Source organism: Macrosteles quadrilineatus, unplaced genomic scaffold, assembly GCF_028750875.1.
Source record: "Macrosteles quadrilineatus isolate MER2022 unplaced genomic scaffold, UCM_ALF_1.0 Scaffold_5__1_contigs__length_97177068, whole genome shotgun sequence".
Lineage (NCBI taxonomy): Eukaryota > Metazoa > Arthropoda > Insecta > Hemiptera > Cicadellidae > Macrosteles > Macrosteles quadrilineatus.
The window spans coordinates 27,172,386-27,195,869 of NW_026542598.1; the positions used below are offsets into that span (position 1 = coordinate 27,172,386).

Sequence of the window (23,484 nt, forward strand, 5' to 3'; positions counted from 1 at the left end):
TTATTGATAAAACCAACGTTTATTATTCATATAGAGGTGGCGAGTGAAATAACTTCACTTTCCATCGCTAATGCCCACACCAGTTTGTAGTTATTAAAAAAAATAATCTTACTCTACATTTAGGGATCCCAGACGTCCCCCTTTTTTCCGGACACGTCCTCTTTTTGGGTACATAAAAAACGTCCGGGGGGATTTTTGGTAAAACCTTAAAATGTCCGGGATTTCAACTGAACAATAAATGAATAAAATTATACCTGAACGCAATGGCCTAGTAATTGGCTCTAATCATCAACCGCCTAGGATGAGAATGAAATAGGAAACTAACTTAAATAAAAATATTGTAACTTCTCCCTCTTAACTTATCCCTTTCAAATCAACTGTATGAACTAGTTCATCATTAAGCTGTTTTTCAGGATCAATTTATTTTAATTTAATACAGTTTTTGGATTGACTAATGCTTCAATCTGCTTTCAGCTTGTGTAACTGAGGGATTCAACAAAAGCAACAAGTGAGTGAACTGTAACTTGAAGCAACAAGCAAGTAATAAGGAAACACAATCTGAACCCAGCAAGCATTGACAACATCTGAGGATTTTGTAACCATTTAGTTATCAATTAGAATTTGGATTTTTGTTACTGCACCTTTAATTAGTTTAACGACTGCGAGTGAATAACCGAAGTGACACCTAGGAATGCTCGAGACTCTGTGGATTTAACTTTGTAAATATATTATATTTTTAAAATGTTTTACAATTTTTTTATTACTATTGCGTTAAGGGAAGTGTTGTAGATATCCTGTTGAAAAGCGGTGTTGTATACAAAGACAAAACTGTGATAGTCAGATAACAAAAAAGCCGAGTTTCAACAAGAAAAAAAAAACAATGTCAAACAATCCTCAGTGGAAATCTTTCCAGCCGCCAGCCATGAACTCTGATTCATCAATTCTTGACTTAGCAAAATCTTTGACCTTACAAAATAACGCACCTCCATCATCTAACTATAGAAACCCTGCTAACGGTTCCGGTTTTAACTCTAGCAACAACTTCCATCCGGTGTCGAACATCAAGAACAACCTTTCCAACAATGTATTCAGTAATACTTCGAGCAATTTTTCAAATTACAATGCCTATCCAACAAACAACTCCAGGTTTCCTCAGATCGGAACTTTCTCTTCCGACTCTACAGACATGTACGGTGGAGACAATCCTCCCGTAAGCAACTCGTACAACTCATCATCCAACAACTCTAACTCTACCTACAATGATTCCTCTTTGAACAATCAAGGCACCCGAGAGACTGGGATTATTGAAAAACTTCTGGTAAATATATAGTTTTAATAGCCTACTTTATACAATTAACTATCTATTAAGTTTAGAGTTGAACTTCCAAAATCTGTACTACTATAGTCCTCGCCACCCTAAGTTGAGGCAGCCAAAGGCCGCACTAGATATACGCCGTGCGGTCTTGGGCTGCCTTAACTTAGGGTGGCGAGGACTATACATTATTTTGCTCATAAGGAAGGATTAAATTGTGTTGATATGATCTGATAACTCTACGAGTTATTATTTGGAACTTTGTTTCGATTGAAAATAGAAATATGCACTGTATACAAGATTGGGCCTCTATTTTACCATTTGGGAGGGGGAGCAGGCTGGTCTTAGAAGGTAAAACTTTCATCCTCAAGGTCCCAGGTCCTAATCCAGCCAATAAACGGATTTTAGCTTAGTAATAATGCCACACCCCTCTAGGTCTAGCTTGAAGTATTGTAAAATTCCCCCGCTGCAGCAAACCTGCAGAGTTGCAGACTAAGTAAATTTCCATTTGCCTGTTTTGATTTTCAATTAAATCTATTAAAATAACATTATGTTTAACAAGTACCTAGGTAGGTTTGCTGCTATAGGAAGGATATTTAAAAGTGTTTTTTTAGTAAAATATTAATAGCTTAGTATAAAAATTAATAAAATTGAACATTAAAACGGAAAAGTAAATCGGTCCTTGGTCCAGGTATTACCATGAGACCTACGGTAATAGCTTATCCCCTGGGAAACTCGCTAAAAGCTCTGGGCTAGAGCCTAGGATGTAAAGGTGGGACTTAAATAATATTTCTTTTTTCTCCATATTCTACTTTTCAATAATTTATTTATTTTTGGGTATGAGAAGTAGGCTACTAGTGTTTTTATCCTTAACTGGTTATGTGAAAGAAATCAATTTGTTAATGTAAAAGAAGCTTGCCATATAGGCCCTATTAGCAGCAGCTTTCAGAGGTTAATTGGAGTCATTTTCAATGTAAATAAATACAGAGACCCACAAAAACCAATTGTTCAAACTTGGCCGCAGGCTCTGAATTGTTTACAAACCATCCAGTTGTGTAATCACGGGTCATGACTCTTTGTAGGTCTACCTTAATTTTCATTTAAGATCATAGTGTACCGTAGTTGAGTTTTTAACATTTTGGTAGCGGTTTCCGATTATATAAAACTGATAAACTTTAAAACGTTAAAACTGTTAAAAACTGGTACACTTTTGTTCTTGTATTTTCCTCAAATTGATATATTTTTTAGTTCTTATTGTAACTACACTAAGGTTATTAACCTGCTTCATATTTTGAAATTTGGAATTATTTATATGATATGGTCAAACTATTAATTTTGCACTGATAAAAATATTTAAATGGGGACACCATGACTTATAAATTTCAAATTTATATTTTTTATTGATCCCTGTAAGTTTATGTGACCATTTAGTGCTATGTCCTTCCTATGTATTTTCCATGACAATAACTTTTAAATGATAAAAGCTTTTTATTTTGATTGATGTTTTAAATGGTGAGTAAATTGTTTACATGCAGGAAGAAGGAATGTACACAACTAACCTGCCTTAGAAAAGAGTTAAACAAATTAAGGTGGTAGTTAAAAAAACTGGCACTATTTGAGCTGGCAAACAAATATATCAGTCAAATAGCTGGTTTACAGCCATTCAACCTCTTCCTTCTGAAGAAGGGCCTTGTAGGAACAAATTATCAAGTTTATGGTGTTTTTAACTACTTTTGGAACTCTTTTCTTAGGTAAGCCAAGTGATTTTTTTTTACCCATTGATCAAGTTATTATACTGAAACTCTTTAAGCTCTCTTTAAAATTAACTGTTCCTTAATATCTACAGGTAAACACAAGTGATCTTCCTTCTGATCCAGATGCTACCCAGATTGTACCTCCTTCTCCTAACGGCCAGTCAACAGATCCTGCTATCCTAACCCAGAATAATCCTGTAATTCTCATTCACAATCCTATGAACGATGGTATAGAAGTTGTTTGTAGTTTTAGTTTATCACTGTGTTGGTAGTGATTTTTTAAATAAGTAATTACACAATGCTAAATAGTTTTGTGACTAAAGATTTGTTATTTAAATTGTTTATTTAAAATTTTTTGGGCTTAAAATTGGTATTTTTTTAAATTTCCTAAATAAGTTTAGCCTAGACATGAAGGCTAGTTCAATTTTAGGATACTATAGACTAATTTATTACTTGTTCACAAAAGTACAGCACCATAAGATATTTACAAACAGTTTGTTGGTTTTGTTTTACAAAAACAAGTGAACATTTAAATTAAATTACTTGCCTTGAATTTGAAAGTAAAACAATCTAGGAAAATTTTGCATCAATTAACTATCCAAGTTGATTTGTGAAATCGTCATTTTAGATTGGTGTTAAATATAAATGTTAGATATTAAATATAAATACAATTCTGAACATTTTAAAAAATAATACTTTTTCAATCATATTCTTAATATAGTGATTGAACAATGTTAAACCACACAAACATTTTACCACATTTTAAGCCAAGTGTGTAAAGCACTTACCGTATGGATTTTTAATTAACAAACATTATTAATTTTTATACTCTTTTCTATTGTAGCATTCATACGGATTTATTCAGTGCTGTGAACGACAGGCTAGACTGTTTTTCCATTTCAGTCAATTCAGTGGAAATATTGAGCATTTAAAAATTGGTGATCCAGTGGAATTTGAAATGACATATGACCGCAGGACTGGAAAACCGATAGCTAGCACAGTAACCAAAATAGCGCCAGAAGTTGTAAGTATAATTATTTGTTTAATCGTACATAATCCATGGCAATCTATATAATTAATACGCTACATGAAACTTTGTCGGTTGAACTCCTCCGCCATTTCTTAACACGATGACTGCTGAAAACAGCGTACAGGCCCAGTGGCGGGCGAAGCCCCGGCAGGCAACCGAATCAGCGAACGCAATTGGCATTCAAATATTTCAGTCTGACGAATCACAAAAGAGCAGTGGTGACTGTGCTGCGTTACCCCGAGAGTGGATGTAGTTCACTGAAACACCCAAAGGTAGCAGCACTGCACGGATCCGCATCCAGTGTCTTTGTAATGTGGGTTGAAGAGAAAATATCCCCGAAACCGGGACAAAAGCATTGCCAGACAGGATTTTACGGGAAATTTTAGTACCAACCTACACCAAAGTAAAGCTCGCATTCTAAGCTGGCAGGCTGGCAACGATTATAACTTCTCCGTCTGAGGCTAAGCTCACACTGACTCAATATATTCCTGTTGGTCTGGTGCCACTTTTGTCGGCACGCGCCACATTGAAGTGCTAGCGACGCCGACTAGAGTCAGCGTTAGCAGTCAACGTGTTAACCGATTTTATCCATTCACGTCTCAATGGAAAGAGCGTGTCGTGTAGATTTGCAAACTGGCCTTACATTTTTGAAAAAGTCCCTTGGGCTCTGCCTCAGTGGCTGTTAAAGTTCCCATGTTATCCTTATGGAGATCATAATTGTTTACATTTTCATCAGCTGTATATTTAATTGCTGTTATTTATTTTTCATTTCAATGAAACGAACTGAGTACATTTATTTACTATCTGAGTTTGTGTTAACATAACCCCCAAGACGGATCGTGTTAGGATGGTTGGTTGTATCTTAAATTTATGTATTAATCGTTGTTTTGTGAAGCTATAATTTGTTTATTTGTTGTTGTTTTTTTTCTTTTAAATGCTTCTGACGCGACAACAAAATATAAACAGGAGGCATAATAGAGATAACGACTGCAGCTACAGAACAGTGGCGCGTAATGCTTAACTCATCACAGTCAGCACCTGACCCTGGACAATCTCAATTATTAGGTTAGAAATGCGCCCTAGCACTACCCCCAAAACGACTTTTCGCGCTCAATTGGCCCTCATCAATGACCTGTGTTGCCTGTACAGCGATGCATTTTGAGAAGGAAAAAACCGGCCGGAATGATTTAGGTTTATCAATAACGAAGATAAACATGGTGTGAGTTACACACTGGTAATCTTTGAGTTGACTCGTAAAAACTCATTGTAAATATGACTGTTAATCGTTTTGAAATAACTCCTGTAATACTTTGCAATTGCTCGAATTCAAGCTACATGTAAACTAATTTGGTATTGTTTAGTGACTGAAAAATTAAGTGAATATTCATTATTGTTGAAACACGCTTGATTAAATTGACTTTGTAAAATAAAATTACAATGTAATTTAAGAGCTTAGTACCAGGAGGATTGAACATTGCTCGGCGTTGCTGCTTTATTACTACACACTAACTCCTGTTGTAAGGACTGTCCTCCGGTCATAAATCAAAAACCACTTTGGTTTAAGATTTGTTTATAACCAGCTGTTATATTTTTTCCTTTTGCCTACTGTTCTTTTGTTGATATTTACGGTTTTGTTGTTATTTTGTTGCCAAAGTAGCAACCCATAAGGCTCACTGTTTTGACTTTCGATTTAATTTTTAATTAGATTTTTTTTTTAAGTTTTAACTGCATGAAACCAGTTTTCAGGCCAGAAATAAATTATTTAACACATTGTAAGGAAATCATCGAAGCCGTTTTCGAGATCTTTGTGCAAGCAAGCCAGACAAAGATCGAAGTCACATGAGCGTTCGTTTTCAGAGTGAGTTAGTTTCCAGTTTCGATAACTGGAGTGGAGTGATTGATTACATTATCTTTGAGTTTACTCTTTTAATTCATCGGATATTGTGAATGTTATTCGTTTTGAAATAACGCCGTTAATATTTTGCAATTGCTCGAATTTGAGCAACAGGTGCACTAGTAGTCAATAATCTATGATTGCTAAAGTGTTATTTCATTGTATTTTAGGTGTTATTCAACAAAGTTTGTTTGCATAGCTTTCTAGAGTAGCTCCCCGGTGACCATACAACATAAATGTTTTTTTTAGTCAAGAATACTCAATTTAAAATGTTGGTAAACTTACAAAATTACTACATTTCTTAAGTCCCAAGATGGCTAATTCCCGTTGTCTGCAGGTGTTGAGTGAAGAGAGAGTGACAGGCACTGTGACAACAGAACTGCGGTCAGACGGCTCGGTAGGCGACACTCAGGGCAGGATCAGCTACGAGAACCGAGGGGAATGCTTCTTCCTACCTTACAACAAGGATGATGTTGAAGGCAACGTTACACTGCGCTCTGGGGACAAAGTCAGCTTTCAGATTGCAACTAACCAACGGTAACTTGACCATTGGCCAAGTGGTCATTGTTCTTGCCTTTAAATCGGGGGGTCGCTGGTTCGATTCTAAGTGAGATCGGTTTCGGACCCAATTGTCATTTTTCATTAGCTATCAATTAATGATGTTTTCAAACAAAAGTTTGAAGTTACAGGACCGTTGTTTGGCTCATTCCCTTTGAAAACAAATGTTAAAATTGTTCAATGGCATAATAAAACTTGAGAAAAAACATATATAAGCCTATGTAACAATACATTTTGAGAAATAGAATGTTATCAAACTCAGTACTCAATACAAAAGTAATATTTGCCGTCTTGTGAGTTAACAGGATAAGCGTAAATATATATATTTTTTTTGTTTTATTAGACATTTCTTTTATTTAATTTCCGTATAAATGAAAACTTGTGTATTTGTTATTTGATGTGAGCTCACTAAACTAATCCTAATCATAGTTAAATGCATCATTTTCATGGTTTGCTCATCATCAATGGAACTTTTTCAGTGGCAACTTGGGGGCGAGTCACGTACGGTTAGAAAACCCGGCACATCCTGTGAAGTATCAGGGAGTCGTGTGCTCCATGAAAGAATCATTTGGCTTCATCGAACGGGCTGACGTAGTCAAAGAAATTTTCTTTCACTTCTCTGAAAACAAATCAAAGGACGATCTGCAGTTGGGAGACGATGTTGAATTCATCATTCAAACAAGAAACGTAAGTTGTTTGCTTGCACTCTGTAAATTTGTTTTTCACAATCAATTCAAACTTTGTAAATATTTTAGTTTCCCAGTATAGTAGACCCTCTCTCAACTGACCCTGCATTTTTTGCCTCTGCCCAAGAGGATAGAGGTTGGTTTATTTGGTCTAAATGTTTTAACGGGTTGGCTTAAGAAATCTCTTCTAGGAATATTTAGGCTTCCGTTCCCATCCTATCGCCAAATCACAGTAATTAAATTGACTGAATCATTTTGAGCTCGTCTAGTTTTGTTATGAACCACAGAGGAAACACGGCAAAATTAAAATAAGGAAAACAAACGTTAACGTTTTGAAATAAAATGTTGAATGTGATTCTACATTATTAAACGTGTTTAGAATTTATTTCAGTCATAATATGTTGTGTATTTTTAAATACTTCCATTTATTTAAAATTCAACTTCGTGTGTTTTTTTTCTAATAGAGTATTGCAATTTTCAAGAGAAGTTATCAACAGGTTTTGAATCAAAATCATCATAGTTGATGTAGGCCACCAACAGGTTGTGCTGGTCTAAATTACAATTTTTTCCCCATATACTAACTTGTTTACCGAAGTAAAACTAACTGAATGACTTATTGTGAGCTATAGCAACTGTTATAACCCACCACCATAGTCAGCAACAAAAATAAAGTAGAAAATGAAAATAGAATTTCAGACACTAGCGCATTCTGTGACTGGATCTCACCATAGACAAAAAGAACTAAATATAGACCGTCAGCTGTGCTGCGGTCACCATAGGTTCTGCCACACACCGCTGGGAGCACCATGTTGTTACGTAGCGCGTAAGCCGTAACTACATGGCGCTCCCAGTGGTGTGCGCCAGAACCTATGGTAACCACTGCAAGCCTGACAGTCTATATTTAATTATTTTTGTCTATGATCTCACACAACTATGTTTTTCTTTAATAAAAAAATTGGTGACAGCTGGTCCATATAGATGGGATGTCTACTTCAGTATTCAATAGTCAATGATAGAAGTGATAAAACATCATTATATAGACAGTAAAGAAAACAAATATGTCAGTACAATATCATTATTTATCATATCATTTTTATTGCGTTATTTGATATGTTTACATATATAAAAGTTCCAACTCACCTTTTAGGTAATCTGATCTAGGCCCTGGTGACGATCGGTTAAGAGAGGGTGTAATACAGTTATTTAACAAATTATTTAGCAAAACAAACTTAACTCACTTGCATCATTGTTTAATTTGGGATAATAACCCAGTAACCTTGTTATAAAAATCAGGGTCTACCTTGCATGAAATGGGGTAGTAGGTTTCTTTTTTATATGTTGTTTGTAATAGTACCGAGTTGCTAAATCCAAATTTTCGACCTCGGCGACCTTCCGGATCACCTCCAAAAAGCTTAAAAATCGGCGGAATTTCGCACTTTTTTTACGTTTGTCCGATTTTGATCCTGAAGCATCACTTTTTCTTAAAGAACAACCATAACCATTATTAAAGTACATTAAATTACTTATCATTTAAGACCAAAATGGTTATTACAGGCCTAATAGTTTTCAAGATATGACTCCACAAACAACGGCTAAAATTACCAAATTTTGAATTTTTTTAAAGTTTGGCTAATTTTAACCCTAAAGCATAACTTTATCATAGTTTTTCGTTAAAACAACAATAATTACTTTAAAATTACATTACACTACTCACAATTTAAGACCAAAATGGTGATTATACGCCTAACACATTGAGAGAAATGCCTCTTCAAGGTTCATAAAATCTTCCATAAATGTTTGGACTTTAAGATTCAAGCTATTCAATTTGGTAAAATTTTATAAAGGTACCACAATAAGAATATAAACAAATTTATTTCATTTCAACAACATATTATATTTTTCTTTTTTATGGAAGAAATCTATTGTAATTAAAATGTTTATACTATCAAGAGGAATTTATATAAAGAATGAAGAGGCAACAGTGAAAACAAGTTTTGACTTTGCTGTCTTCTGCCATGACCAAACGAAAATTTGGATTTAGGTTTTTATTATATTACTTCTTTTATGCCGAGGGTTCGCATCTGTACCTAATATGTTGAAATTATGAAACAAGATGGATTTCAATAAACATAAGTTATTTACCACCAACGGGTATTGTGCGTTCTGAAAAGTTCTATACGGGTGTTTGGACGGACATGACTATAGAGCAGGTGCTCATTTGCCTAATGAAAAGCTATGTAGGTTTGACTCGGGACAGTGGTATAGCTGACACCGCGCTCACCCGATGGACGCAAGGAATGATATAATATATCTGTAGAATTTAAGTGCTGAGGTTGAGGAGTAGGCCTACTGCAATGTTAAGGCACATACAACTGAGTAGCATGTAGAAATGAGACCCTCACGAGTCACTCGAGTTAAAGCGAATACAGAGAAGCTGTGTGACTGGTTACTTCGTCACCCTCCATTCCCTAATACTGATGTTATAATGTTCTAAAGCAGTGGAATTGTTGGAAGGAAACTGTCAACCGTCATATGGCTAGAGATATTGGCAAATGAAGCGATGTTGAGAGTTTTATAAGAGAAATATGGATAAGTCAGATACACAAGGAAGAATAAAGTAGTATCTCTTCCTTCTGATGTTAATACTGTTTCTGTTGGCAATATAAAGGTGACTATTGACCCCCTTACACTGTTTCACAGGCTATGCGTTCTGAAGCAGTCGGATGAAGAATGAAAGCACTTCTTCACATATGGGTTTTCACCATTACCCTTGTCTCAATTGAATTAAAAACTAAATTATAGTTCACACATCCAAACGTCTCCAGTTAGTCATACAAGTCAATCTTCAACTGATACCCCTACAGGACGAGTTCGTGTCCAAAGGTACAAGGACAATCTAATCACAGACACAGTCGCCCTCAGTGTTCTCCAACCTGCTCCCGCGGCGATACAATTAAATAAATACCGTTCGTCACAGGCACAGACCTGTGTTCTATCCACTAAAACCATTTATTGTAACAATATACGTGTGCGTTTATGTAAATAGATACAATAGATTTATTTCAATAAAAAAAATTTTATAACACAATCTGTTCTTGAGATGAAATCAGTTTATTTCTTATTATGGTTCTTTTATAAAACTTGACAAAATTTAATACAGCTTGAAACTTAAAATACAAGCATTAAGGAAAGATTGTATGAACCTTGAAGAGGCATATCTCTCAATATGTTAGGCCTATAATCACCATTTTGGTCTTAAATTGTGAGTAATTAAATATAGTTTTAAAGTAATTATGGTTGTTTTAATGAAAAACTATGATAAAGTTATGCTTTAGGGTTAAAATTAGCCAAACTTAAAAAAAATTTAAAACCTTGTAATTTTAGCCGTTGTTTGCGGAGTCATATCTTGAAAACTATTTGGCCTGTAATAACCATTTTGGTCTTAAATGATAGGTAATTTAATGTACTTTAAATTGTTGAGGTTGTTCTTTATGAAAAAAGTGATGCTTCAGGGTCAAAATCGAACAAACGTAAAAATAGTGCGAAATTCCGCTGATTTTTAAGCTTTTTGGAGGTGATCCGGAAGGTCGCCGAGGTCGAAAATTTGGATTTAGCAACTCGGTACTATTACAAACAACACAAAAAAAAGAAACCTACTACCGGTACCCCATTTCATGCAAGGTAAAATGCGTTAGGTTACTGGGTTATAAGTTTTTTCTTGTAAAACCTAAAGTACCGGTAACAATATAAAGCAAACCCTTGTTAGGGAAACATAATAGCTAACCAACTGTTTAGCCCTCCTAAGGTTCACACTTTCTTAGAATTTGCATCTTTGTACGCTTTTGTAAGTTTTGTAAAGTTTGTAACCAAAATGTATGTTACACTGCACAACCTTTTATTGTTTTGCTGGTGATTGGTGTAACCAAGCGCATGTATACTTGCTACTTGCATTTACACCTACTGATATCTGCCACATAATTTCATGGCTTGTCCATGGCTAAGAATATAGCCTGGGCAGTTTGGAAACAAATTTAACTGAAAATAGTGTTTGTGTTAAATAGTTGATGATAATCAATTTGGAAGTTTAAAGATCTTTTAAATTGACACTTTATGGTAATAGAAACTTTTTTGTGTTGTCATTTACTGGGTAGGGTAAAAGTGTGCATTTCCTTGTATAAAACGGTTTGAAAATAAATCAGTGAAGAAACTGGAAAGTCACTTAGCCTGCAGATTAGCTTTTACCGAGGGTATTTTTGTTTGTCCTCGTAAGTATTATGTGGCAGATATAAGAGCATGTTTATTCACCCCTTGTGCTTGTTCATTGATTGTTTCATTGTAACCTGCAGATGAAGTCTCCCTTGAACATCGATGGACCTGTCATACCCGTACTTACGAAGTCACCCATGCCCTATGTAGATCCGGCAATTATTGTTCAGGTTTCTTCTTTGATAAATCTTATTTTTGTGTAAAATTCTAAACTCTAAACTATAACAGGGTACCCACTTAACGATAAAACCTTAAAAATGGTGAATTTTTTCAACTTTGAGAAAACCGGGGTTAAGCCATGAATTTTGCTTTCGAACCTTTTAAGAGGGATAAGATGGTTCAAGAATTCCCCACGGTAGCAAAAAAATAATCATCACCATGATCGTGGTGACGTTGGTTTGGTCATCGTGATGACATCGCAAATTTACAATACGGGTAAATCAACTCTACAGATACCTTTTGCAATCTCTTTGATATTCCTTTAAAAATACTGATGAAAAATAATACATTTTTTTTGCATCTCTACTTTTAAGTACAATATTCAGTTAATTTTTTAAAGCATCGAGGGTTGTTATTTATAAATAACTTTTTTATGTCACTCCGCTGCAATGTGGCCGTGATTCCACATGTTCCTGGGAAAAGACCCTTGATCGTTATATACGTCACAAATTAAGTTTGAGTGGGAACCCTGCTATAATCATAAAATTGTTTACACTTGTTAAAAAAGTTTTTGCTCTGTTGCCATAATCCTAATCCCATAAACACTTAATAAAGACATTTTTATTTATTATTTATTTATTTACATTTGTTGCAGTATTTATATTCTTTTAAATTGAAATCCAAATTACCAAATAGGTTTTAATTTGAACCCTTTGCAGTCAAAATCATGCAAATCCAATCTTTAATAGGTTATTTTTTATTTTATCTAAAAAGAATGGTGGCTATATTTTTAACCAATCAAAATGCCTAAACAAATCTTAATGAATGCATTAAAGTTTATTTTGCTGTTTAAATGTTGCAAACAATTCAATTGGTGCATAAATTAATTAACATTATTCAATTGATTTTGACCTCAAAGGCTTAAACCATTACAAAAACTCTTTATAATTTTATTTACCCTGATATTTACTGAGTTCCAAGCACTTCTGAGAGAAATGTTTACCTGTAAATTAAAGCACTTAATTCATTCAAGGTATTACTTTATTTTTTTCTTGGTTTTCAAATATTCACCCTTGTATTCGATGTAGTTTGAGGAGTTGTGCTATTGAAATGTTATTCATCGCTCCTCAGCCTCAACAGGTTTCCCACTTCCATTAATCCTCTTATTTCAGGACCTGCTAAACACTATTCACAACTAACAAAATACACCTTTTCCTGATCCAGCTATTATTTGGATGGTTGTAGGCTTAATGCATTATAACATTATGTACTGTAATATTTTACTTCTTTTTTATCTAATAAATATTTTAAATTTGAATATATTCATTTCATGTTTGCTGTACAAAATTATAAATTCCAAAATATTTAGCCAACTTATAGTGCCAAAATTAACATTATTTATTAATAAGTAAAAAATTTCATTTTTCCTCTACAGTGGTAGTTCGTTGCCGAGTCCTAGTTCTAGATATGTTTTTTCCTTTGCGGTGCAGGTAATAAATTACTTTACATCTTATTTATCATACGTTATTAGTGTAACATCATTATTGTATTTTTGTTTCTAAATAATTTTGATTTTATTAATTTACTTACCTTCTTGCATAGCTCTGTGCTTGCTCGTAGTTAGAAAGACGCACGTGTTTAATAATTGAAAAATAGGTTTCTGGTTAGTCCTTTGCCTTTTATTTTAGATTGTACAGATTGGTATTGTAGCATAGTATTGTCAGAATTCATAATACATTTTAAAAATGTACAAGGCATAGACAAGATTATAAAAATATTTTATCCCTGGAAATCCTGTTCACATAATTTGTCGTTAAGTTGTAAGGTAAAACAAATTTTACATTGTATGCGTGTTTAGGGAAAAGAGGTGGCTTGCAACATCACCACTCTGCCTGGGGGCTCCGTGGTGTTTGAAGATGTGGCGGACGACATAGTGAAGGGTCAAGTGTTGAAGCCTGTGGAGCGGGGACTGCAGGCCAGACAGCACCAGAACGATCCCTTACCCGGCCGCATCCGGTACAGAGCTCCGGACCACTCGGAGGTAGAGATACCCTTCGGCGACAAGGATCAGAAGAGAGATTTTACATTAAGGTAAGTTTCTAACTGATTTGTGAGCTAGTGATTTCGTTGTTGACTTACAGCAAAACCCTGATAAAGGGGGCGAGGCTTTTTCCAATTAAATCGTTTATCCGGTCCAGTGGTTGGAATTCAAAGATGCTAAAAGAAATATACAGCAGTAGTTTTTTTACCACGTCGGCATCTTAAAACGTACAACAGAGTACACAAAATATATCTCCACAACAATTGATAGTTCTTTGAAATTAAAACCTCCATTTAACCTAGTACAATTAAATTTACTGATTTAGGCTAAGCTGGGCCAACCCACACCAGAACAGACAATACAGGGCTTGCTAACTTTTTAATTAATTGCATTTTTTATTGTGGTTTGGTTAACTCTGGTGTTATTTAAACCTTTATTTTGCTGTAGGTGGTTATGAGTTTTTTTATTGTAACAGTTATGAAGACTTTGATCCCCAAGGTTATTTATAAGTTGGATGGTGCCAATTTTAATTATGCTTTCCCATCATTTATAAACATAAAAAAATATAATGCATGAAGTTTGTAAAATGTTGCAAAATGTTTGGTTTGAGGTTCGAAGGTTGGCGTAGCTAAGCAGTATTCGATATCATTAAGTTAAACATTGTAGCGTGGATTCACACCAGTTTTCTTGTCACAGACATGGTGACTGGGTGCAGTTCAGAATTGCAACTGATCGCAGAGACCAACTGCAGCGAGCCACCACTATCTCCCTACTGCCAGAGTCCTTTGTTGTGTCCGGAGAGAAGCGAGAGCAGGGCGTGGTTGTGGCGCTCAAGGAAGGTTTTGGCTTTCTCCGCTGCGTCGAGCGGGAGCCAAGACTTTATTTTCACTTCAACGAAGTGCTGGACATTGACAGAGAGATTGCGTTGAACGATGAAGTGGAATTTACCGTTGTTCAGGTAGTTATGAGTTGATTCATTGTAGATTTTTTACTCAGCCAGTTCTGAGCAAAGACTTCGTGATCAAACTGCTAGTCTTCTTTCCTGGGCTGGGATATCACGTGATTTGGACTTAGAACCTTCCTTTTTGGGCACGGTGTTTAAAATAAAACATTGTGTATGATTACACTTTTTTAGCTTGATTAATAACCCTATGTGTTTTGACTTATTTTAGGAGCCAAACTCTTCGTCGACCTATGGCAGTAACAGCCGGCAGAGTGCTGTGCGTATCAAGCATCTACCGCCTGGGACTGTCAAGTTTGAGACGCTGGTAGAGGAAGGCCTGAGTGGAGTGGTCACCAAGGAACCTCCTTCATCCTGGGGCAGTCGTAGTCCTACCAAAAACAACTCTTTGGTAATATGCCAAATAACTTGTAGAAATAAGGTATTTGGAACAGTGGGAAATAATTATTTCAAAAACTTTAAAACCTCAGAGAGTTTCATCTTGTTGATATAAGGACACTGTTGCTTGGTGTCATTAAGATAAGCGCCGCTGGTTAGAAATCCACCCCTCCCTCTTAACCTCTTTCAGTAATTGAACAAAACTGTAACCGATATTTTGAATAATTAAATACAGACCTTTAATTTAGGTTTTGCCCTTAGGAGAGGGTTTATCGAAAAACTTATATTAATTTGGGAATATCCACATCAAGACCTTTGTCGTTGGGAATATCCACATCAAGACCTTTGTCGTTGATATGTGTGTAGAGATAGTGTCATGTTCAAGAAAATAATTGAAAATCTAACCAAGCAAATGGAAATTCGCCTTGTCTGCAGGTTTGCTGCAATGGGGGTATTTTCAAATTTTGCTTATATTCAACGCAGAATTATCATGATACAGCGATTGGTGACATAACTTTGTAGGTGTGACCGCCAAAGAGTTAAATTTTGTGAATAATTGTGGTCTCTTTGTTTTAGTCGCCAGGAAGTAATGAGAAGCCCCCAGAGCCCGGCACCATCACGTACCAAAGTAACGGAACTAAGAAAACTATTCCATTTTACTATAAAGACTGTGATCCAAGGAATACACCTCACCAAAATGACAAGGTGTGTAGAAAGATAAGCTGATAAGCTATTTCTTATCATCACACCTGGTCTAATTGTAGAGTTCGTTGGTATGTCCTCAAATCATTTTCAGTTAGGCAATGTTGTGACAATATTTTTTGCGTATCTTTAAAGTCTTACTAGAATTTTCTCGTGTAATCTAGCCGAATCTACTTTTAAAAGACCTACAACAAAAACATTTACAGGTTTATTTTCCTGTATTTACAGGTTAATGACATTGATGTTTATTAACTAGGTATTCTATTGTTATCAACTAACTAATGTTAACTATTCTACCACATTTACTTAAAAGGCTACATATTTATACGGTTTGTATAGTTGTTCTAATAGCAAATTTCCTCCCAAATTCTACATGTTATTTTTATGTAGAATAAGTAATCTGTTGTAGTTTGTTTGTTTATGGATATATTTTCATAAAATTTGGCAAATTCAATTATTTTACTCTAATTAATGTTTTACTAAAACCCCTATTTCTTCCTTAGTGCAGCAAACCCAAGTACTCATTAAACGTAATGTTATTTGAATTTGGGAAAAATCAGATAATTTTATTGTTGAATATTTATTATTTATTATTATTGAAAATCCAATCAGGAAACTGGAAATTTACTGAGACTGCAGATTTTTGCAGCTGAATATTTTAATTTTCATAGTTCACGCAAATTAAAATGTTAAATCGTCTCACTAATGGTACAATATTCTTTAGTGTGTTAGTTTCATTGGTTCCAAATAGGGAAAATCTTATTTTTTTACCATAATCAATAGACAAAACAAAACCTCAATTAAAAACATATCTGAGAAATTATTGATTCAACTAATAATATTTAATAAAATATGATGGTTTAATAAATTCTTAATAACTGACACAAGAGTGAATACGAATTTCCATTCTTGGGTACTCATAACTTATTCCTTACTGTATATCCTGTGCTTTATTTAATCATCTAGATTTGAATCTTCAAATCTTAAAAGTTACAGTCTATTATAAACCGTTGTCTGATTCCGTTGTAAGGTATAAATAAAGTTCTTTTTGCTTTCAGGTGGAATTTTCAATTAGTCAAGTAAAACGTAATAAGGAGCTAATCGCAACTAATATTGTAACAAAACCACAAGCTCAGTCAGTGCCTATGAAGAACGGGATCTCTAACTCTAGTCCCATCTGTCAAGGTTTCGTTGCTGCCCTTAAAGATGGTTTTGGTTTCATTGAAACTATTGCTCACGATCGAGAAGTGTTCTTCCATTTCAGGTAATTTCATTTTTACCTTTAGAGTAAAAAATTTATCTAATGTAGCTCTCTGGTTACATTTTTATTTTATTAAACTTATTTGCAAGTAGGAATGGGAGAGATTGCATTTTTAGTTTGAGACAAGACAGGATTTGTAATTTCTCATAAAATTTTGAGACGGGATTTCCCTTCTCATACATAACGGAAAATGCCCGTTCGATATATTTTCTGATTTTGTAACATTTTTAAATACCTACTGATAAGACAGATGACTGGTTAAATACAAAAATAATAATAATATACAAGAAATTTCAAATCTTTTATTAAAAATATTAGTACCTATATGAAAAAACAAATATTAATACGCCTTACTTACTTACTTACTGCTGGGGCGCTACAAATCGCAGTCGATTCTTCGCCTCGTAGATCAGCCTCTTCCACGCTTCTCTGTCCGCTGCCATCTCCACTGTCCCTCCACACTGACTCACATCTCTCTTAACTTGGTCATACCATCTCATTTTTGGTCTACCCAGTGGACGCTTTCCAGTTGGTACAGCAGAAAATACTTCCTTCAGTCTTGTTCCTTCTTCCCTTCACAATACATGACCTAGCCAACCTAATCTTTTTGCCTTTATCGCTATTATATCAGGGTCCTGGTATAACGCTCGTAGCTCTCTGTTTTTTCTAATCCGCCATTCTCCTTCTTCGTTTACTGGGCCGAATATTTTTCTTAGGACCTTGTTTTCAAAAACAATCAAGCGTCCTTCATTTCTCTTGGGTAGGACCCAGGTCTCGCTTCCATACAATAATACTGGTTGAATAATGGTTTTATATATTCTTATTTTTGTATCAGATGATAGGAGTTTTGATGACAGGAGCTTCATACATGCACCTAAACATTTATTTAACCTACATTTAACATTTAAAACATTTAACGCCTACCTTATTTAAAATAACTCTTCCAATAGGAAACATGGTGACATCAGTTAATGTGTAGTTCACTTAGAAAAATTCCAAATATACCAGTCTAAAACATCAGTCTTGGTAGTTAAGTATGAAGTAACAATTTTTCAGTCTTTTGTTATTTTTAGAATGATTTTGGCGTGACTTGTTTTAGCTATGTTTACAGACGTAAAACATGTCGCACACTGCGTGTAAACTCAACCAAACTTCTCATCATTTGTGATGTCAAAACCAAAAATTAAAACAATTAAAGCATTATTTACATGTAAAGAATGAATTATATAAGAACGCCTACAAAAAGAAAACGCAACAACAACAAACTCTTGTTTTGCTGGTATTGCAGTGACTTTCTGCAGGTGTTATTAAAGTTTTTTTTTATATAATGGTCTCACAAAATCTCAATCGAAATCAAATCTTGTCTTGTTGAGCAAGGTTTGAAATTTTTTGAAATTTTGGGGCCCGTCCATCCCTATTTGTAAGTTGATCCATTGTATCTAAAGTATCTATTCTATCTGCTAAGGCTAAGCTTTTAGTGACCGACCGTAACTGATTACCCAAGGATCACCTATGTGAGAAACCACCAATTTATTATTATATATATATATGCTTTTGTAACTTAAATAACTTTTTTGCCGCAGCAATTTCGAGGGTGACTCGGCCACCCTGGAGGTTGGCCAGGAGGTTGAGTACACGCTGGGGTCACGTGGGTCCTCAGGCAGCTGTAAGTCTGCGGAGAATGTACGGGTGCTGCCTCCTGGCACCATCCGCGCTGACGTCACTGTGGCGGACGAGGTGTTGGAGGGGTTTGTGGTGCGGCCGTTACGCAGTGTCAACCCTGACCAGCAACATTACTCGGGACTAATCTCGCTGGATCCAGGTACAGCAGCAAAGTTTAATTACGCTTTGGGGAGAAGTCAGTTCCTTTGTCATGGTTTGAAACTGGAACCAACTATCTTTGATCATAAGGTTTAAATTATTTTAGCTAAAGAGATGGTTGAGGCAGTCTCGGTAACAAAGCCACATCACACTACATTTTACATATAGACCCGGTTCAAATAGACCTGGTAATGTCACATCATGATTGGTATTGTAATGGTTAAAGTGTTTAAAAGAACGCTGAAGGGTAGGAAAGTTTTCCTAGAATTATGAAAAGTCAGGGAAGTTTTACTGCGCAAAGCTTGGGCTCTAATACTCTTAGGTAAGCTAGCTGAACTTAATCCCTGTTACAAAATTCCTCAATCAGCCATTTGGCTGTCCTGGATCAGATAATTTCTAATGTTTGTTTGTGTTTCAGAAGGAGAAGAGAACGGTAGCGGGTATGACTTTGGCATCACGTCATTGACCAACAAGCGGGAGCTGCTGCAGGTCGGCGACCCCGTGCAGTTCCAGGTAGACTCCGACGGGCGAGCTGCTAATGTCACTGCCATCCGGGCCAAGAAAAAAGCCACCGTCGAGTCTATCAAGGGTATGTTGCTCTCAAGTGCCATTTGTAGATATGAAATCAAGATATATATGAAATCAAATTGTAGATATCAAGCATTGGGCTTGCTTTATAACTTGATCTATTGTGAAGTGACAATAAGTCACATGTAGGTCTTATATTGAAGGGAGAAAGCTACAACTGGATTTTGGATGAGAATCAAAGCAAATGTTGACGAATCTTGGTCAGTTGTTGGATTGGATGCAAAGAAGGTAGCAATTAGATCCATTGCAATAAAAAACCTTGATAAAGTAAAACTTACCACGGTAACCTCTTTGAATGACAAAATTTTAGTTATGAAATAGATCCATGATTGCAATGATTCTTGATTATTGATTATTTTTACACAATATGATTTATTTAAACAATTACCAATCTTCTCTTGATCTTTGAATAAATGCAAAATGATTCATGCCTTATTACCTTGTTTGGTAGGCTATATAATATAGAAGAGATATCTTAACAATATCTTATTGATTTTACAGATAGCTACGGGTTTCTCAATTATGAAGTGGAAGAAGGCAAGAAACTGTTTTTTCACATGTCTGAAGTTAAAGATCGGGAAAAGCTTTCACCAGGAGACACAGTTGAATTTGTTTTGGTCACAAACAACAGGAGCAAGAGGTCTTATGCGACTAGTGTAGCAAAACTGAGGTAAGGAACGATCTTTAGTATTTTAGGTTTGTTCATCAATGGGATTAGTTGTATTATCATTGACTAACAACACAAGTCGACTGATGTAAACAAGAAGAGATTATTTTAGTTATTTGGACAATGTTAGAGTAAGAAAGGACATTAGTGAACTTTGGAACTTGGGTTCAGAGATAAGCCCCCTCCCCTACTAAAGCGAGAGGATGCTTCAGTTTGAGCTGAGATCCAGGTATGGCAAGATGTGTCCATTTGTTCTGATCGTAGTTATTTGCTAAGATAGTAAAAGTTCTAATACAGTTTAAAGTAATTAAACATATGTTTTCTGGGTTAAACCATCGATTTCTCATCCTGTAGTATAGGGACGTTGGACTGTGTGTAGCCTAGACATTACAGAAAAGCAGATGTTTAATATATACCACAAATGATTGTTGAAATGATTTTTCGTGGGTTCACCCTAAACAGTCAAAACCTAACAAAGGCCAAGATAAACCCATAAAAGGCTCATTCCCATGTGACATGGCAAGATGCAAAACCTGCCACATTAATAGGCCCAGCACAACATTTACAAGCACATCAACAGGAGAAACCTTCAAAATTAAAGGACACAATACATGCTCCACAAAAAATGTTGTATATCAACTTCAATGCAACCATTGCCCATCTCAATACATTGGACTTACCACCACCAGTTTTAGAACAAGAATGAACAATCATAGGACAGATATAAAAAACAACCATCCAGAAAAACCAGTGCCTATTCATGCTACCAGCCACAATATGCAAGATTTAAACAGTTGTTTCAATTCAAAAATAATAAGATCTTTCCCTCCCACCTGTAACCCATCACAACTAAGGAGATGGGAACTCTCTTATCAATGGTTCACCAAATCCAGGGAGCCCCCAAACCTCAATCTCAGATAGGCCTAACATTTTCCTTTCCCCTTCCACACCTAAAAAGCAGGCTTAGACTAAGTGTAAATAAAATCAATGACTCATAACCTGTAAATATTCATTTGTAAATTCATAGTGTGTTGGCAACACTGCTTCCTTACCAGTGAAAGACTCTTAATATCTAATGTGACTCTCCATGTTGAGAAAGGGGCCAGTGGCCTCGAAATATCCAGTGTTTATTTTGTTTGTTTGTGTTTTCTTCTGTGTTCTGTAGTGAATGAAGTGGGATGCCTACATTTTTTAAGGTAAGCCTGCTTATCCTATCCTTTCTCACACCTATTCTCAGGCAATTAGCCCTTTCTCTCCAAACCTATGATTAAGAGTTTGATGTTTTTTCAGCGGGGAGGCTGCAGTAGGTCAGCGTCCTGAGCGTCTCATCTCTCGTCTGCGCACCATCTCCGTGGACGACGGACCCAAGTTGACAGTGATGCGGCAGCCACGCGGACCCGACGCCACCAAGGGCTTCTCTGCGTCCCATCGTGTCCCTCGCTCCCCTGGGATCGTGCTAGAATAGTTCCACCTTTTCTGCGTTTCCAATTCCCGTTCTCCGTAACTTACTCATCTCCACACAGTGTAATTCTCCTTTCGCTTCTCGAGTGTAGAGGTAATCTCGCATCGCCCGTTCTAGTCAGTCATGAACAAAACCAGACAAATGCCTTTTTGTTTTTTTTTTTCTCTCAATTCATCCTGACCACTTAGGGAATTGGAAACTCGCCCTCGATAAGTTTGTATATTTTTTATATGTTCTGTTATTATCGTATCCGGGACACTAACAAATTCGAGAGATTCGTATTTATAAAGTATATCGAACTGGGAACTTAAGCCTTAAAAAATTTTTATTTGTAAAGAACAAAAATCTTTTAGTTGCAAATTTTTTTACCCGAGTTGAAAATGCTTAGTCATAGCAATAGTTATTGTATTGTTGGATGGTATGTTACAATGGAAATTGTGATTTGTAAAATGCCTTCGATTTTTAAATTGTAATCCATTACGGAGGATATTCTTCAGTTCAAAAGTTCATGATCGGTAACAATCGAACATCAGTGCCCACATTAACTGTAACCGTAGTGTTCTATATAATAAGTTTGGCTCTCATTACAAGTGACTGTTAGTTATGTAGTTTCATTAATATTATTTACTCTTACATCTAGTTACATACAAATGCAAAAGAATGTCGATGTTACTTAACTAAGGTCTGATATCCATAATAGGATAACTATACTTTATATATGCTTGTCTCTTCAAAGTCTGTAAATAAGGTTATATACTGATATAATATAGGAATTAGGCACTAATATTTAAATGAATTACACATCTGTGATACTATTTTGATCACTTACTCCATGAAAGGGCATAACTTATGGTCTCAGTAACCTGTGCTGAAAACCAAGTGGTGAACATAGTAGTGTTTGAGGTTCATGATACTTGTATATTTAGATTAGGTATAGTTGAAACATTTACTTATCAGTTCATAGTGATTGTCAAACCACCCTTCGCTGCATGCATGTGTCAAGCTTTTTTTTTTGTTTTAACGATTTTAGGAAAAACACCAATACCGTATTTGTTTTTGTATTTCCTAGAGTTCTGTCTTAGTGCTGTCGTGTTTTCCTGACTGAAATAAGAGATTATCTGGTTTATAATTGTACTGTTTTAATCATGACTTTTTTAAAGCTGTTTTAGCGTTAGGTTAGTGTGTGGAAGTATTTTTTTAAGTAAAATTAGTTTTCCACCGTTTAATTTTTTACAAATGTTAACCAAATATTCTAAATTTTATTTATAAATTTTAAATCAAGTAATATTTTAAAATTATTGTTATCAAATTGCGATTTTTAAATGTTTATAAGTTAGTTCCTAATAGCAAATGATACTGTGTATCTCTACAAGTATCCAGCTTATAAATATTATCTTCAACTAGGTTTTTGTTAATTGTGGTGTCCTTCAACTGGTTTGATAATTGTTTACCAATGCAGACTGCAATGTAACAATAAAGGTTATTTATAAATAAATGTAAAATTTATAAAGTTTACTACGCTTTATAGAATTGAAGACCCTTGCACAGTTACCTCAAGTATTATTGTGTGATACATTCAAAAATTAGTAAGATAAAAGATACCATAAATACATTTTGAAATGTCAAGCAAAGGTTCTCTGGGTTTTGTAAAAGTCTAGCTTTAACCTTTTTTCTTAAGTAAATTCATGCAAAGAAAAACAACAATGGCTGTATATTTTAGGCATTATTGTCAATAGCATGAAATGTATTTAACGTTCTCAAGTGGTGATATTATTATCGACTGGTCGTTTCAATTACTCTATGGATCCGTAATGGTTTCTTGTTTGTGTGGGCACTGAAGTGTAACATATGAAACATCTGTTTTTGCTGCTATAAATTGTTGGTAAAACTCAATAAAGAAGACTACCTTATTTAAACTTATCTTGCCTTGTATATGGAAATCCT

The 23,484-nt window shown here is 35.2% G+C and overlaps 1 protein-coding gene across 2 annotated transcripts in view; it reads left to right on the top strand.

Annotated features, from left to right (window-relative positions):
• The window catches only part of LOC128993878 (cold shock domain-containing protein E1), a 31,096-nt gene extending 7,636 nt beyond the window's left edge, over positions 1–23,460 (top strand). The window contains exons 2-15 of one of the 2 annotated variants that reach the window (XM_054417940.1): positions 475–1,318; positions 3,911–4,090; positions 6,328–6,527; positions 7,028–7,235; positions 11,581–11,670; positions 13,518–13,750; positions 14,397–14,658; positions 14,873–15,052; positions 15,616–15,744; positions 16,800–17,005; positions 18,586–18,824; positions 19,242–19,412; positions 19,913–20,081; positions 21,369–23,460. In XM_054417940.1, the coding sequence (XP_054273915.1) occupies positions 881–1,318; positions 3,911–4,090; positions 6,328–6,527; positions 7,028–7,235; positions 11,581–11,670; positions 13,518–13,750; positions 14,397–14,658; positions 14,873–15,052; positions 15,616–15,744; positions 16,800–17,005; positions 18,586–18,824; positions 19,242–19,412; positions 19,913–20,081; positions 21,369–21,543 (2,880 nt within the window). In that variant the 5' untranslated portion in view covers positions 475–880 and the 3' untranslated portion in view covers positions 21,544–23,460. The remainder of the gene's footprint in view (positions 1–474; positions 1,319–3,910; positions 4,091–6,327; positions 6,528–7,027; positions 7,236–11,580; positions 11,671–13,517; positions 13,751–14,396; positions 14,659–14,872; positions 15,053–15,615; positions 15,745–16,799; positions 17,006–18,585; positions 18,825–19,241; positions 19,413–19,912; positions 20,082–21,368) is intronic. The other variant, XM_054417941.1, reaches the window with a different exon arrangement.
• The last annotated feature ends 24 nt before the right edge of the window (positions 23,461–23,484 follow it).